The sequence below is a fragment of the Acinonyx jubatus genome, chromosome A2, assembly GCF_027475565.1.
Source record: "Acinonyx jubatus isolate Ajub_Pintada_27869175 chromosome A2, VMU_Ajub_asm_v1.0, whole genome shotgun sequence".
In the NCBI taxonomy this organism is placed as follows: domain Eukaryota; kingdom Metazoa; phylum Chordata; class Mammalia; order Carnivora; family Felidae; genus Acinonyx; species Acinonyx jubatus.
This window is the reverse complement of record NC_069383.1, coordinates 109751015-109766774: the sequence shown is the minus strand read 5'-3', so window position 1 is coordinate 109766774 and position 15760 is coordinate 109751015. Positions and strand designations below refer to the sequence as shown.

The 15760-nt window shown below is 44.4% G+C and overlaps 1 protein-coding gene across 3 annotated transcripts in view; it reads left to right on the top strand.

Moving 5' to 3' along the window:
- The first annotated feature begins 1010 nt into the window (after positions 1 to 1010).
- Positions 1011 to 15760, top strand: part of HMCES (5-hydroxymethylcytosine binding, ES cell specific) — a 35476-nt gene continuing 20726 nt past the window's right edge. For 2 of the 3 annotated variants that reach the window (XR_008296981.1, XM_027049763.2), the window contains exons 1-5: positions 1039 to 1186; positions 1633 to 1838; positions 8282 to 8425; positions 8903 to 9028; positions 15087 to 15268. Coding sequence is in view for 2 of the 3 variants with exons in the window: in XM_027049763.2 (XP_026905564.1) it covers positions 1656 to 1838; positions 8282 to 8425; positions 8903 to 9028; positions 15087 to 15268 (635 nt within the window). In the remaining variant the exon portion in view is untranslated. Of the gene's footprint in view, positions 1187 to 1632; positions 1839 to 8281; positions 8426 to 8902; positions 9029 to 15086; positions 15269 to 15760 lie in introns of all 3 variants that reach the window. The other variant, XM_027049764.2, reaches the window with a different exon arrangement.

Here is a 15760-nt window from a genome sequence, read left to right as displayed (position 1 = left end):
TGACTACTACTTCTGTAGACTCATGCTTAAGGGTTCCCCTTTCCCCCTTCTGAGCCTCCCCACTGAGAACACTTCTATCCCCTTCACTTCCACAGCCTTTTGGCTGCTGCACTTACCTTGAGGCCAGATTGCTCTCACTCATCCCCATCCAAGCCCCAGGAACAAGAGCTGAGGGTATGACAGCAGGCACTGAGGTCATGAACCTGCCCTTGGCATCCTCACCACCACCCTCCTGCTCTAGGTGGTGAATGGAGGCTGCAGAGGGTTTGGGTGGATCACTTGGGTATTACCTAGCATGAGGTTTGAGGTGGAGTGTGTATTGGGGTTTCCCTGCTCCCAGTTCAGTGAATGCACAGAGAACAGACAGGCCTTAGAGAGCACTCTATTGGCTGAAGATGCAGAAATCCTTGGTTCACGACCCAAGGCAGCAGGCTCGGAGGCCTGCCCTTTTAAACTCAAGCCAGGCGGCTTTGCTAATTTCATGGCTGAAACAGGCCTGCAAAGCCTGTTTTCTAAAATCTAGGCCTGACTCTTAGGAATTCAGATTTGGGGTTGGGGAGGTAGCCAAAGGCCTGGAAAGTCACATTCTGGTGCCCACTGAAGTTTAAGAGTGACTTGTATGATTCACGTAAGTTTTCCTGATGGTTTCTCAACGTTTGTCCCAAACTCTGAGGCAGTTAGCCTCACTGCGAAGTAAATCAAATGTTCCGTTATCATCCCTACGACGACCCAGTGCTCTAATTCCGGCTCCCACTATACAGACCAGGACACCTCACGCTCCCTGGGCCCCACCCCATTCCTACGGCAGGGAGTGGGCCTTCACGGAGGAGAGCTGAGCTTCAAGAACCGGGGAGTCCCCAAAGGCAGGGAGGGAGTGGGCCTTTACGGAGGAGAGCTGAGCTTCGAGAACCGGGGAGTCCCCAAAGCCAGTGGTAGTCTTCCCTACCCCCACCCCGCTACTTTCAGATAGTTGGACGCCACGGGAACCTCCAGGCGCGTGGGGGCGGGGCTAGGCGCCGTCGCTGGGGGCGGGGCTGACCTGGCTGGGGGTGGGGCCTGGAACCGGGAGCGCTGGTCAGCCGAGCCGGAGCGGCCGCGGGGGAAGAGCGTCGCGGGCGGCCTAGAGGAGGTGAACGTGAGGTGAGGCTAGGCGGGCGGAGGTGGACGTGAGGCGAAGTGAGACGAGGTGAGGCGAGGCGGGACTGCGGGGCCGAATGGAGGAGAGGCGGGGCGGCCGGCCGAGGCGGCCCGCGGCCCGGGCGCGGAGCCGCGAGGTGGAGCGGGCGGGGACGCGGGGACGCGGGGGCCCCGGACCTCTCCTCCGGGAGGGCCGGCCCCCTGGCAGCGCCGGCTGCAGTCCTGGAGCTTTAGCGGGCGGGAGGCCCCAGTCGGTGCCCTGAGGGGAGAGGAGGAGCGGGGCCGGGGAGGGTCACGCAGAGGAAGTGGCTCCAGCTGTGACCGTACCCGTCCCCCCCCCTCCCCCCGCCTCGTGTGTTTCTTGGCCGCACCGCTGAGCTGCAAGAATAGCACCTCGGAGCGGGCCGCCTCCCCGTGCATGGGTGCCCGCGCGGCGTGGAGAGAGGGCCGTGAATACGCGAGTGCGACCCGCCCCCGGTGTGCTCTCGTCTTCAGGGCGTGCGGGGCCCCGCCGGAGGATGTGCGGCCGAACCTCCTGTCACCTGCCCATAGATGTGCTCGCGAGAGCGTGTGCCTATCGGGACCGGCAGGGCCGGGAGCGGCTCCCCGAGTGGAAGGACCCCGACAAGTACTGCCCCTCTTACAACACGAGCCCTCAGTCGAACAGCCCCGTGCTCTTGTCACGTCTGCACTTTGAGAAGGTAACCGCGGGTCTCTGCGCCACACCAGCTTCCGGCCCATCCGCTTCTGTAGGGTTTGGCGTCTGCTCAGCCACTGACATTGAACTTGAAAACCAGCCGTTGCTCATATAGTCTGATCCCCAGTTGAGAACCACTCTGGACCTCACTGCAAGAAGTTTTATCGCTTTCTTCTTACCTTAGAAGAGGATTCCGTATTTATTCTTCAGGCTCAGTTGAAGGCTAGTCATAATACATGCCAAATTTATTTGAACACGCCCCCCCCATTTGAGTACTTTTTTTTTTTAATGTTTTTATTTATTTTGAGAGAGAGAGACAATCCCAGGCAGGCTCCGAACGTCAGCGCAGAGCGCAATATGGGGCTGGAACTCAACTAACCTTGAGATCGTGACCTGAGCCAGAGCCCCGCGCTTAATGACTGAGCCACCCAGGCGCCCCTCGAAGGTTTTTTAAGATCACATCTTTCAAACCTCACTGATCATCAAGGTCATTTGAGTACCTTTGGAAAAAAAAAAAAAAGATTTCCATGCCCCTTTACCAGCCCAGTTGAACCAGAATCTCTAGGCCTAGGGCAGGATTAAGGCTAGCTAATGTGAAACACTTGTGGTGCTTCTTGAATGTTGAAGTTTCTATTTTTTTCTGCTTGTGTTTTCAGTCGGTTTACGTTTTGTCTTTTATTGAAACTAGGAACAGATGCATTTGGTTTGGTTATCTGAAGTTTAATTCCACCTCATTGTTTCTACAGTATTTACCCATGTAGTGTTGGAGTGACCAATAATTCATAATCATGTTTTGGTTCTTTGCTTTATCTCCTGAATGTGTGTGTTCACGTGTGTGCGTGCAACTGTGTGCCAGTGCTAGCATGTAGTAAATAAAATGCTTAATTCTAGAAATGAATGGTTGGTTTCTCCATGTCTTAAGCATTTTAAATGCCCTTGAGAGGTTATGAAAAATTATGATTGTTTTCCATCATGGGTATTTATTCTATTGGATCCATAATGCTTAAATCACTTTATAAAGTCAATTATACCCTTGCTACTTACTCTTCAGAACTCTTGTGATAATATTGTAGTCAAGATTAATTTCTATATTACTTGAAATAAATGGGCCCCCAGGTGGCTCAGTCGGTTAAGGCATCCGACTTTGGCTCAGGTCATGATCTCGCGGTTCTTGAGTTCAAGCCCTGCATCAGGCTCTGTGCTGACAGCTTAGAGCCTGGAATCTGCTTCAGATTCTGTGTCTCCTTCTCTTTCTGCTCCACGCCTCCTCGCACTCTGTTGCACTCTTTCTCTCTCTCTGTCTCTCTCTCAAAAATATAATATTTAGAAGAAATAAGCATACTAAATAACATTGATCTTTTTTGTTGAATGAAATAGTAAATGGCTTATTCTTGAGCCATTTTTACTGGGTGCATACCTCCCTGTTGAAACTAAAAAAAAAAATTTTTTTTTATGAGAGGGAAATCAAAATAAATATCATGGGGGATCTTAACTTGGAAAGGAAAGAATTAAACATGTCTCAGAGGAAGACCTAATTTCAAGTGAAAAGAGAGACAGATTAAATGTGTGGTCCTTATTCTTTTTTAGCCTTGGTTCTCTTTATATCACCTCTTTAAAATTATAGAATGAATGTCAGCTGGAAGAAAATATTTGTTTTAGCAGATGTAAAGAAGTGTAGACATATTGTGACTTGTCCTAGGTTACCCAGCAAATGAGGGACAGAGCTGGGACTGAGGTCCAGACCACTTTCCCCACTCCAGTGGATGCTTCCCGGAACTAGGAATGGGGAAGGTAGAGCCTCTAGCAAAAGTAGCCCTCTCTTTCTGTCAGTGGTATGAATTTGCTGATGTAGTGTTTTGATTCCACATCTCTAATAAATTTTGTTAAGATTGCTGGGGTTTCCTAATTTTGATAAAATTTGAGGTTCCATTTGTCTCAAACCTGTAAATTGGAAAACAAAATTAAAATCATTTCAGCTGTTCATTAAACCTTATCATCAACGGCCAACACGTGTACAGATTGCAATATTTGCATTTGAAACCACTGATTTGCAGATTACTTCCTCTTTCATTTATCTACCCCAGCTCTACCAGCTGTTCTGGTCACAAGTCCAAAAGGGTAGAGGAAAAAGATGACTAATATTGAGCAATATTTTCAGTATTTTGGCTTCTCAGCCACCTTTTATTTCTTGTCCCAGTAGGGGGCAGCCTCATGTTTAGGTTTAGTTTTCAATCGTCCAGTGAACACACTAGCATTAAAGGTGATCAGTGGGATTTGTAAAAGTAGGATTTCTCAACCTAAGCAGTATCAACATTTTGGGTGGGAAAAGTCTTTGCTGTGAAAAGCTGTCCTGTGCATTGCAGCATGTTTATCAGCATTGCTGGCCTCTACCTACCAGATGCCGGTAGCATTACTGGCCTCTAACCACCAGATTCTTTGTGGTGGGAAGCTGTCCTGTGCACTGCAGAATGTTTAGCAGCCTTGCTGGCCTCTACCGGCCAGATTTCTACCCCCTAGATCTTGGTGGTGGGGAAGGATTGTCACACTTGCCACATGTTGCGAATCTCAAATTTAGAGTATTGTTGTCTTGCAGATTCCTGATGAGAATCCATTTAGTTGACCATTGTATAATGTTCTCTCATTTATGCTTTGGGTAGGGGGCTTGGAAGGCACGTTTGATTCTGGAAAAGAGGACTTACAAAAGCTCTGTTTTCATACTTTCTTTCTCTTCCTATCTCAGATGAGATTAACACTTGGATTTTCATTGTCTACCCTACTGTAAACAGAAGGAATGAGGGGCCCCCAGAAAAAGAAAGATGAGACATAGCTTTGGTGACACAAGAGAAGTCATTTTAGGCCCCTACCTATTTTCTGTGATCTACGCCCTACTGGCTCCACTTGCCTAAGCGCACTTCTTGCAGAATTTCAAAAGGAGGTGTCAGAATTACAAAGAAATAAAAAAAACCTCCTGTAGTTAAGGATTTTAAGGGAAAAAAGGGAATGCAAAAACTAACACTCTCTACCAGTCCAGGAAGTAGCCTAACCATACCAGTGGGAAAACTCCAGTGCTGTTTCAAAAGTAAACAAGGTCCAGCATTCCTTACCTGAAATAATGAGCCCAAGCCCCATGCAGTTCACACACTGCTGTCCCTGAGCCTGCCCTTAACCCCTTTCCCCTTGTTACCCAGTTACCTCTGCTTCCTTATAAGGAGCACAGGCTTCTTTAATGTAATATAGGTTGCATGTATAGGCACGTTCTCTAAGTACACCTGTGCGGCCTTATGTCCACTTTCACATGCAGTGACAAAGCTCCCCTTTCTGAATGTTCATCCTAACCCTAAAATAAACCCAGTCACCACCACCCCCATCTCCACTTCCCCCATCTTACTCCCTCCTCCCGTCTTATTTGCTGCAAATAGTTTCCTTTGTGTGACTCCACCTGGTATAGTTTCTATGTGGAACTCACCAAGGAGCGAAGTCAACTGTTAGTTCAGTTATACTACCATTTCTTCTAGGGTAGTCTTTTCCTTAGTTACGTTGCACGCTCATCGGTTGCTTTTGTTTTTCCTGCCTCTTGGCATACAATATACCCAGACTGCCTCTGTCTTTAAGCGGGAAAATATACACATGTGTGCATATGTATACACACACGCACAGTTGAAACTCATTATTTGTAGATTTCATGTTTGCAAATGTGTCTGCTTGCTAAAATTGTGTATATTCCCCAAAATAATACTCATGTCGCTTTTGAAGTCTTTCACAGACATATAGACAGGAAGAAATTTTGAATTACCCAAAGTACACATTCCCAGCTGAGGTTGAGTAAGGCAAAACTCTACCTTCTTGTTTCAGCTCTTACATTGTAAACAAGTACTCTTCTTGGAGTTGATTTAGTGCTATTTCTTGCATTTCTCTGCATTTTGTTGGTGATTTCACTGTTTGAAATTGCCCCCAAGCTGGGCACCTGGGTGGCTCAGAGTGTCTGACTTTGGCTCAGGTTATGATCTCATGATCTCATGGTTTCTGAGTTTGAGTCCCCCATGGGGCTCTGAGCTGACAGTGCAGAGCCTGCTTGGGATTCTCTTTCTCTCCCTCTCTCTCCACCCACTTGGACTTTTTCTCTCTCTCTCAAAATAAATAAATTAAAAAAAAAATTGCTCCCAAGCATAGTGCTAGAGTGCTGGCTAGTATTTTATTTACTTACTTACTTATTTAAATGTTTATTTATTTTTGAGAAAGAGAGAGAAAGAGAGCATGAGCAGGAGGAGCAGAGAGAGAGGGAGACACAAGATCTGAAGCAGGCTCCAGGCTCTGAGTTGTCAGAGATATCTGGCTTATTTTACTCAGTGTAATGTTTTCAAGGTTGATCCATTTGATAGAATGTGTCACTACTTCATTGCTTGTTTATGGCTGAGTAATAGAATTCACTCTCTGCTCATGGTCTCTTCCAACCTGTATTGTACCACACCACATAGAATAGTGTGTGTGTGTGTGTGTGTGCGCGTGCGCGCGCGCATTTTAATCTGTAGATTTCATCAAAGTCTCAAGGGGCCAATTACCCCAATAAAGTGTAACGACTCTGTGTCAGAGGCCCCTAAGAGTACCCCCACATTTGGAGATTTGGTTAGAAGGACTTAGCGTATAAGGCTCAGGTTTATTACAGTGAAAAGATATGCAATAGCATTAGCAAGGGAAAGAGACATAAGTAGGAGTCTGGAAAAAAATCCATGCATAGGCTTCCTTAGGTTCTCTTCTTCCTGTGAGGAGATATACCAGGAAATATCCTCCTCCAGCAATGAAAAATACAGTAATGTATGGTGTTTCTGCCTGGGGCAATCCATTAGAAACTAAAAGCCCAGGGTTTTTATTAGGTACTCTGCCTAGCAAGTACCTAAATTCCAGAGTCTCAAAAGGAAAGCAGATGTTCAGCATAAACCTCATTTTTGTACAGACTAGGTACAGTGAACCATCCTGTATCTGTTAGGAAAAGGGGAACACTCAAAATCCAAGGTCCCAGATGCTAAGGGCCAACCTTGTAAGCAGGCCTTCCTGAAAATAGCATCCTTGGACTTGCTGTAACTTTTCTGCACAAAACCACTTCCTACACATTCTTGACATTGCCTCTTTGTTCATTTAATTTTTTTTTAAGTTTAGTTACTTTTTTTAGTAATCTCTACAACCAGTGTAGGGCTGGAATTCATGACCCCAAGATCAAGAGTTGCATACTCCTCCAACTGAGCCAGCCAGGCACCCATGTTCGTTTAATTTCATATCTGGTCTTCCCTCCCATTCTCTTCTTTGTCTGCATTTTGTACCTCCTGTGGGATCCAATTTAAGAACTACCCCACCCCTGTCCTTTCTGCCTCCTCTAAGGAGCTGATACTTTTCCATTCCATCTCTCACGGATCACTCTCTGCTGAACTCCTTTGTGACTCCTTGTATGTACCACTTCTTTTTTTTTTTTTAATTTTTAAAAAATGTTTATTTATTTTTGAGAGACACAGAGACAGAATGAGAGTGGGTTAGAGGCAGAGAGAGAGGGAGACAGAATCAGAAGCAGGCTCCAGGCTCTGAGCTGTCAGCACAGAGCCTGACACGGGGCTCGAACCCACGAGCTGTGAGATCATGACCTGAGCCGAAGTCGGACACTCAACCGACTGAGCCACCCAGGCGCCCCTTGTATGTACCACTTCTATGGCCCTTAGCCTATTGTATCTTACATTATTAATGTTTTGTTGTATATTATATTATTAATGTTTTTATGTCTTTGTGGCCTCATATTGTCATCGTGCAAGTCCTTTGAAGTTAAGCACTCTTCTATGTGCCCCCTGAGCATCCCTCATCCTAGCATGTCCCTCATTGTATTATCGTTGTCTGTAACATGTGCTGACTTATTTATTTATTTTTATTTTAGAGAGAGAGTGTGAGTGGTGTAGAGAAGGAGAGAGAGAGAGGAGCTTTAAGTGGCTCCATGCTCCGTGCCGAACCCAACGTGGGGCTCGATCCCACAATCCTGGGATCATGATCTGAGCCAAAATCAAGAGTTGGACACTCAACCAACCAAGCTACCCCAGCTCCTCTGTAGTATGTGCTTTTTAAGAGCTGGAACCACATGAACTGCTAGGCCTAGCACTCTCTCTCTCTCATAGCAGGCACTAATTCAAAGTTTACAGGGACTAAACTTCTTTGTATCCCCCACCCTACCCAAGCAGTATGTCTTACATTCTAATAAATGCTAAAGAACGTGAATTGCTGAAGAGTTCAAGTGACTCACATCATGATAGATAAATCATTAAAATTGTTTTTCAAATAGATCTTTCCCTTTTAGTGTTCTTCTCTGTACTTTTTGTATTTTGATATTAATAGTAACATAATGCATGTGCCAAATTTGGTTTTGTAAATTTCATTATGCTCTACTCACTGGATCTTAACCTTTTCCCATGGCAGGGTGCAGACCCATCTGAGCGTATCATTGCTCCCATGCGATGGGGCTTGGTCCCATCTTGGTTCAAAGAGGATGATCCTTCCAAACTTCAGTTCAACACTACCAACTGTCGTAGTGATACCATAATGGAGAAACGGTCCTTCAAGGTAGGTAGCTGGTCTAGAGAAAAGGCACATATTCTGTTCTGTTTTCCGACAGAGTTGTTAGTATCTTATACACCTGAGAAATAAAATAAGGATCTCCTGGAAAGTGTGTTCCCAGTCGCGAATAATGTTGAGGGTGGTTATGCATATTACTGCATGATAAATCATGCCAACACATAGTGGTTTAAAACAAAACTATTACTTCTCATATTTTGTAGGTTGACTAGGTTGAGAGAGAGAGAATGACAACTAGACAGTTTTCACTTGGAGGTTTTCATGCACCTATAATCAAATGACAGCTGGGGCTGGAGTACATTATTTAATCTTTTCAACATCTGCATAAGGAAGTTATGCATAAGGAAAGTGAGGCACACAGACATTAAATAATTAAGGTCACACATTGGTGGATGTGAGATTTTTCGCTCAAGTACATGAAACATTCTGTCACCAAGACTGTATCTTGCTCACGTTTTTCCTCAGGTCCCTCTTGGAAAGGGAAGACGCTGTGTCGTCTTAGCAGATGGATTCTATGAGTGGCAGAGACGTCAGGGAACAAGCCACAAGCAGCCGTACTTCATCTATTTTCCCCAAGCCAAAACAGAAGAGGTATTGTCAACAGCATTCACAGTTTGGAAAGGGACAGAGAAACCGATGCAAAAAAGGACATTTTGTATCTTTCCTCATAGAGTTGTGGGTTATTTTTTTTGACATAACTGCTTTATTGAGCTATAATTCACCATAAAATTCACCTTTTTAAAGGATGCAAGTCAGCGGTTTTTGTAGTGTAGTCAAAGTTGTGCAACCATCACTGCTGTCTAATATTACATTTTCATTGCCCCCAAAAGAAATCCCATATCTGTTATCTGTCACTGTCCATTCCCTATTCTTCCCAGTCCTGGCAACCACGAATCTTTCAGTCGCTATAGATTTGCCTAATTGGACATTTAATATATTTGGAGTCGTATAATATATGGTCTTTTGTATCTGGCTTGTTTTACTCAGTATAAGGTTTTCAAGGTTGATCCATGTGATAGAATGTGTCATATTTAATTGCTTGTTTATGGCTGAGTAATAGTCCATTATATGGAAAGGCCACATTTTGTTTATTCATTCACCAGTTGATGGACACTTGGGTTGTTTCTACTTTTGATGGTTATAAATAAGGCTGCTATGGACATTTGTGTACAAGTTGTTACGTGGGTATGTTTTAATTTCTCAAGTTTATACCTAGGGGTGAATTGGCCAGGTCACATGGTAACTCTATACTTCACATTTTCCTCGTAGAACTTTCTTTTTTTTTTTTTTAATTTTTTTTTTTTTAATGTTTATTCATTTTTTGAGAGGCAGAGAGAGACGGAGCATGAGCAGGGGAAGGGTGGAGAGAGAAGGAGACACAGAATCTGAAGCAGGCTCCAGGCTCCGAACCGACAGCACAGAGCCCAATGTGGGGCTCGAACTCACAAACTGTGAGATCATGACCTGACCGAAGTCGGACGTTTAACCAACTGAGCCACCCAGGTGCCCCTAGAACTTTCATTTTAAGACAAATGGTAAATTTAGCCTGTTCACATAACATTATGAGGAGATTGAAAACAAATCAGATGTGCCAACGTCATGTTTTCATTTTAATCAGATTTACTGCTCTAATACTGCTAAAGCCTTTGCGTTCTCACTGCAGTTTGCTTTGTTAAAATTGCAAATTATGGGGGGCGCCTGGCTGGCTCAGTCAGTGGAGCATGTGACTCAATCTCAGGGTTGCGAGTTCAAGCCCCACATTGGGTATAGAGATTCCTTAAAAATAAAACCTTTAAAAATAAATAAATTAATTAATTAAATTGAATTGAATTACTAGTAAGTCAGAATTCTGGGGCTCTCTAGAGGAATCCACTCCAAAAGATTCCTAGTGCTTAGCTTTTCCATCTTTAGGAATTTCCTATCTTAAAATTGCAATTTCCTCGGACACTCTTCTTGAGAGACTATGAGGCATTTGTGTGGATTAGGATGGGACTTCCTTCAGTCCTATACAATTTTTCTTACCTATAAAAATGTATTTGTTCACTGGACTTTCATTAACCACATACGATTGTATATGGTCCTGCTGCTAGTCTCCTGGAAGTTCAGTGAGACAGGATTTCTGTCCTTGATACTCGATTACCAAGACACACACAGGTCAACAGTTGCAGGTCAGCGGTGAATGCTCACTGAAGGCATGAGTGTGAGGTTATGGTGGCACAGAAGACAGCACGTAACTGAGACTGGGGCGTCTCAGAAGGCTTCCCAGAGGAGGGAACTTTGTAACGTTTAGAAGATTTGCACTTGATGTAGTTAGCAATCTGGTGGGGTTAAAAATTCAGCATTCTGCTAGTTTGCTGGTTGTTTTCATTAGCTTGTTTTTCCTTTTCTCATGTTTTTCCCGGCTGCTTTTGGATTCAGTACTTTTTATGATTCCACTTTGTCTCCACTGTTGGCTGCTTACTTTTACTTCTTTTAAAAATGTTAAGTCAGTTAGGTATCTGACTTCGGCTCAGGTCGTGACCTCACAGTTTGTGGGTTTGAGCCCTGAAGCCTGCTTTGGATTCTGTCTCCCTCTCTCTCTCTGCCCTTCCCCTGCTTGTGCACACGCTCGCTCTCTCAAATTTAAATAAACATTTAAAAATTTTTAAAAAATTGTTTTTGGAGGGCATCCGGGTGGCTGAGTTGGTCAAGCATACAACTCTTAAAATTCAGCTCAGGTCATGATCCCAGGGTCGTGGAATCAAGCCCTGTGACAAGCTCTGTGCTAACAATGCAGACCCTACTTGATGCTCTCTCTTTCTCCCTCTACCCCGTCCCCTGCTCTCTCTCAAAAAAATTTTAAATAAATAAGTAAAGTTTTTGTGGGTCACCTGGGTGGGTGTCCAGTCGGTTAAACATCCAACTTCAGCTCAGGTCGTGACCTCATGGTTCGTGGGTTCGAGCCCCACATTGGGTTCCTCACTGACAATGCAGAGTCTGCCTGGGATTCTCTCTCTCTCCCCCTCCCTCTGCTCCTCCCCCACTTAAGCTCTCTCTCACTCTCAAAATAAATAAACATTAAAAAAAAGATTCTTTCTTCCCCTCTCTCCCTGCCCCTCCCCTGCTTGCTTACACACATGCGCTCTCAAAAATAAAATAATAAAATTTAAAAATAAATAAGATAAAATATAAAAAGAAGCTTCGTTTAGTTAAAAAAACAAAAATAGAATAAAAATGCTTTTGGTAGCTATTCTGTAATACACATTTTTTTTACATTTTTTTTGAGAGAAAGAGAGAGAGACAGAGCACAAGTGGGGGATGGGCAGAGAGACACACACACAGAATCTGAAGCAGGCTCCAGGCTCTAAGCTATGAGCACAGAGCCCGACCTGGAACTTGAACCCACCAACCGTAAGATCGTGACCTGAGCCAAAATCAAGAGTCAAATGCTTAACCAACTGAGCCACCCAGGTACCCCCACTAATTTCCATTTTTGAACGGTGTTTTCACTGTGTATAGAATTCTGGGTTGGCAGTCTTTTGGTTTTTTTCCAGCACTTAAAAAAAGTACTCCATAGGCTCTGGCTCTTCTAGGGTTTTTTTGAGAAGTCTACTCTAATTTTTGTCTTTTTTCTTCCATTTGTAATGTGTTTCTATCACTCCTCTTTCCCTAATGCCTTCAACATTTCCCATTGGTTTTTAGCAGTTTGAATATGATGTGTGTAGTTTTGTGCGTTTGTATGTTTGGCATGTTCACTGAGCTTCCTCATATCTGTGGTTTGATGTCTCTCATAATTTTTGGTAAATTTTCAGCCATTGTATATTCAGATATTTTTTCTTACTCATTTCTCTTCACATTCTGTGATTCTAATTGCACGTTAGACCATTTGATATTGTCCCATAGTTCTTCAGTGTTCTGTGTATTTTATTTTATCTCTGTGTTTTAGTTTGGGTAGTTTTTACTGTCAAGTTTTTAAGTTCACTGATATTTTCTTATTTTGCCAACATTTCTTAACTGTTTAATGTACGCCGTTCACCTTTTCTATAAGAGCCTTTAACATTTTTTTTAAGTAGACTTCACACCCAACACGGGATGTGAGCTCATGACGCCAAGATCATGACCTGAGCTGAGATTAAGAGTCAGATGCCTAAGCCACCCAGGTGCCCCAAGAACCTTTAACGTATTAACTAAACATTTTTTAATGTTTATTTCTGAGAGAGAGACATAGACAGACAGACAAAGCGTGAACAGGGAAGAGGCAGATGAGGGAGACACAAAATCTGAAGCAAGCAGGCTCCAGGCTCTGAGTGGTCAGTACAGAGCCTGACATGGGGCTCGAACTCAAAAACCATGAAATCATGACCTGAGCTGAAGTCAGATGACTACTGACTGAGCCCACCCAGGGGCACCTAATTAAACTTATTTTAAATTCCCTCTGATAGTTGAGCATTTGGGGAAAGTGGTGTCTTGAGTCTGGTTCTGTTGATCTCTATATCCCTTGACAGTTCATTTTGTTTTCTGGCTTTTTTTTTTTTTTTTTTAATAGAGAATTCAAGCAGGGGAGAGGGGCAGAGGGAGAGAGAGAAAATCTTAAGCAGGTTCTACACTTAGCATGGACCCCAGTGTAGGGCTCGATCTCACAACCCCAGGGATCATGATCTGATCCCAAATCAAGAGTCGGATGCTCAACTGACTGAGCCACCCAGGCACCCCATCTTGTAATTTAAAAAAAAAAATTTTTTTTAATGTTTATTTATTTTTGAGAGGCAGAGAGACAGAGTGTGAGCAGGGGAAGGGCAGAGAGAGAGGGAGACAGATTCTGAAGCAGGCTCCAGGCTGTGCACTGTCAGCACAGAGCCCGACGTGGGGCTCGAACTCACAAAGGTGAGATCATGACCTGAGCCGAAGTCAGATGCTCAACTGACTGAGCCACCCAGGCACCCCCGATCTTGTAATTTTTGATTGATTGCCAGACATACAGGCTGAGATAAATTTTTGCCTGGAAATGGATACACTTATCCTTCTAATAGGGTAATGTGTGAGGTTGAGTTGATCTTATCAGGAGCTGAACTGGTTTTGTTGATACGATTACCTTTGTTTATTACAGGTTTTAAATTTCTCTGTGCCGTTTTGTGTTCATAGTAAGGTGATTTTCCAGAGAGTTTTTCTCAGTAGCCCTGCTTCCTTCCGCTGTAGTACTTTCCTTTGAGCCTGTGCTGTGGAGAGGCTCTGTCTGTGCTCTTGCTGCTTCCCCAGAATTAGGCTGCTGTTGCTGTCCATGTGGTGCTTGCTGATCTAAAGGGTGGGAGAGCATTCTTTATTGTCTTCATACAGCCTCAAATCTCAGAACTGTCAGGCTCAGGCTTTCTCAGGGATCCTGCTCTTTCCCCAGGAGAGTAGAGGGATTTTTCTTTCACCCTTCCCCAGACTCAGTGGGTCTTTACCTGTATCTTATGGTCAATAAGGTTTATAACCCATACTCTGGCCCCTTAAGGCTTTTGCTCCTTAGAGGAGAAATGATTGGGTGAGACTTCACGCCTTTCCTGATGCAGGAGAGCTCCCCTCCTCTAGGCGCATACCAGCAAGGAAGGCTTTCTCTAGTCTCCTGCTCTGCCTCCATCTTTCTTGTGAGCAGCTAGGAAGGTTCATGGAGAAGAGTCTGCAAGCTGATGCAAAGTCCCCTGATGTCTGCAGCTCCCACGGGTTCTAGACTCACAGGCTAGCCCACACAGTGCTTTTAAACAATTTGGTGATAATTTTGTCTGAATGAAGGCCTTGTCTTCCTCCTCTTGCCATCAGTAAGCCAGTACTTATGTCTTGTCTTCCCTTGGAGGCCCCTGTCTTTCCGTAAAGTTCAGGCCAGTTTGTTGCCCAGTGACCTCAGTTCTCTGATGAATTTTTTTGAAGTTATGATTTTTGTAGATTATCTAGCTTTTTTCTTTTTTTATATATATTTTTTTCTTCTAATGTTAATTTTTGAGAGAGAGAGAGAGAGAGAGAGAGAGAGAAAGCAAGCGCACAAACGGGAGGGGCAGAGAGAGAGGGAGACACAGAATCCGAAGCAGGCTCCAGGCTCTGAGCTGTCAGCATAGGGCCTGATGTGGGGCTCGAACTCACAAGCCCTGAGATCAGGATCTCAGCCAAAGTTGGATGCTTAACTGACTGAGCCACCCAGGTACTCCTAGCTTTTTTTTTGTTCATGTTTATTTATTTTTGAAAGAAAGAGAGAGTGTGAGTGGGGGAGGGGCAGAGAGAGAGGAAAACAGAATCCAAAGCAGGCTCCAGGCTCTGATCTGTCAGCACAGAGCCCAAACATGAGGCTCAAACTCACAAAACCGTGAGATCACTGACTGAGCCACCCAGGTGCCTCTCCTAGCTTTTTTTCTTATTGTTAGGGTGGAGGGGAATGACAGGCTAGATCCTGGAAAACCTGAATGCCTACTGATGGTATTGGTTTGTATTCTGAAAGCATTAAGGAGCCATAAATCCATAGCTTCAGTGGGTACTTGCCACCAAACCTCTTTCTTTTGGCAACAGTGGATCAAGAACAGTTAATAACACATGGGCTGAAGTACCTCTAAACATTGTCACGTTAAGTCTATAGTAGTACCCAACTGTGTGTAGGAGGGGGCTGCTGAATATCTAATCTGTCCACATATTTTGCTTCCAGTCAGGTAGCACTGATGTTGTAGAGAGTCCTGAGCACTGGAAGAAAGTCTGGAACAACTGGAGGCTGCTGACAATGGCGGGGATCTTTGACTGCTGGGAGCCCCCAGAAGGAGGAGACCTCCTGTATTCCTACACCATCATCACAGTAGATTCCTGCAAAAGCTTGAATGACATTCACCCTAGGCAAGTCACAGATCTTATCCCTGGGTCCAAAAGGATTCAGAGGAAGATTTGTTTCCTGCTTTTAGATAGGTAGCTTTTGAATTCAGTGTTTCTGTATGCACAAATTTTTTTTTTTTTTAACATTTATTTATTTTTGAGACAGAGACAGAGCATGAACGGGGGAGGGTCAGAGAGAGAGGGAGACACAGAATCTGAAGCAGGCTCCAGGCTCTGAGCAGTCAGCACAGAGCCCGACACAGGGCTCGAACCCACAGACAGTGAGATCGTGACCTGAGCCGAAGTCGGACGCCCAACTGACTGAGCCACCCAGGCGCCCCTGTATGCACAAATTTAGAGAGTAGCAGTTGTTTTGCAAAATACAGTTACAGTCAGTTTCGCTATAATATGACATGTGTTCCTAAAAGTCACACTATGCAAAACTGTACAGTGTATACCCAAGAACTTATGAGAAAAGCGGGGTTTAAGGGGCAACACCTAAAAATTGGTCAGGAA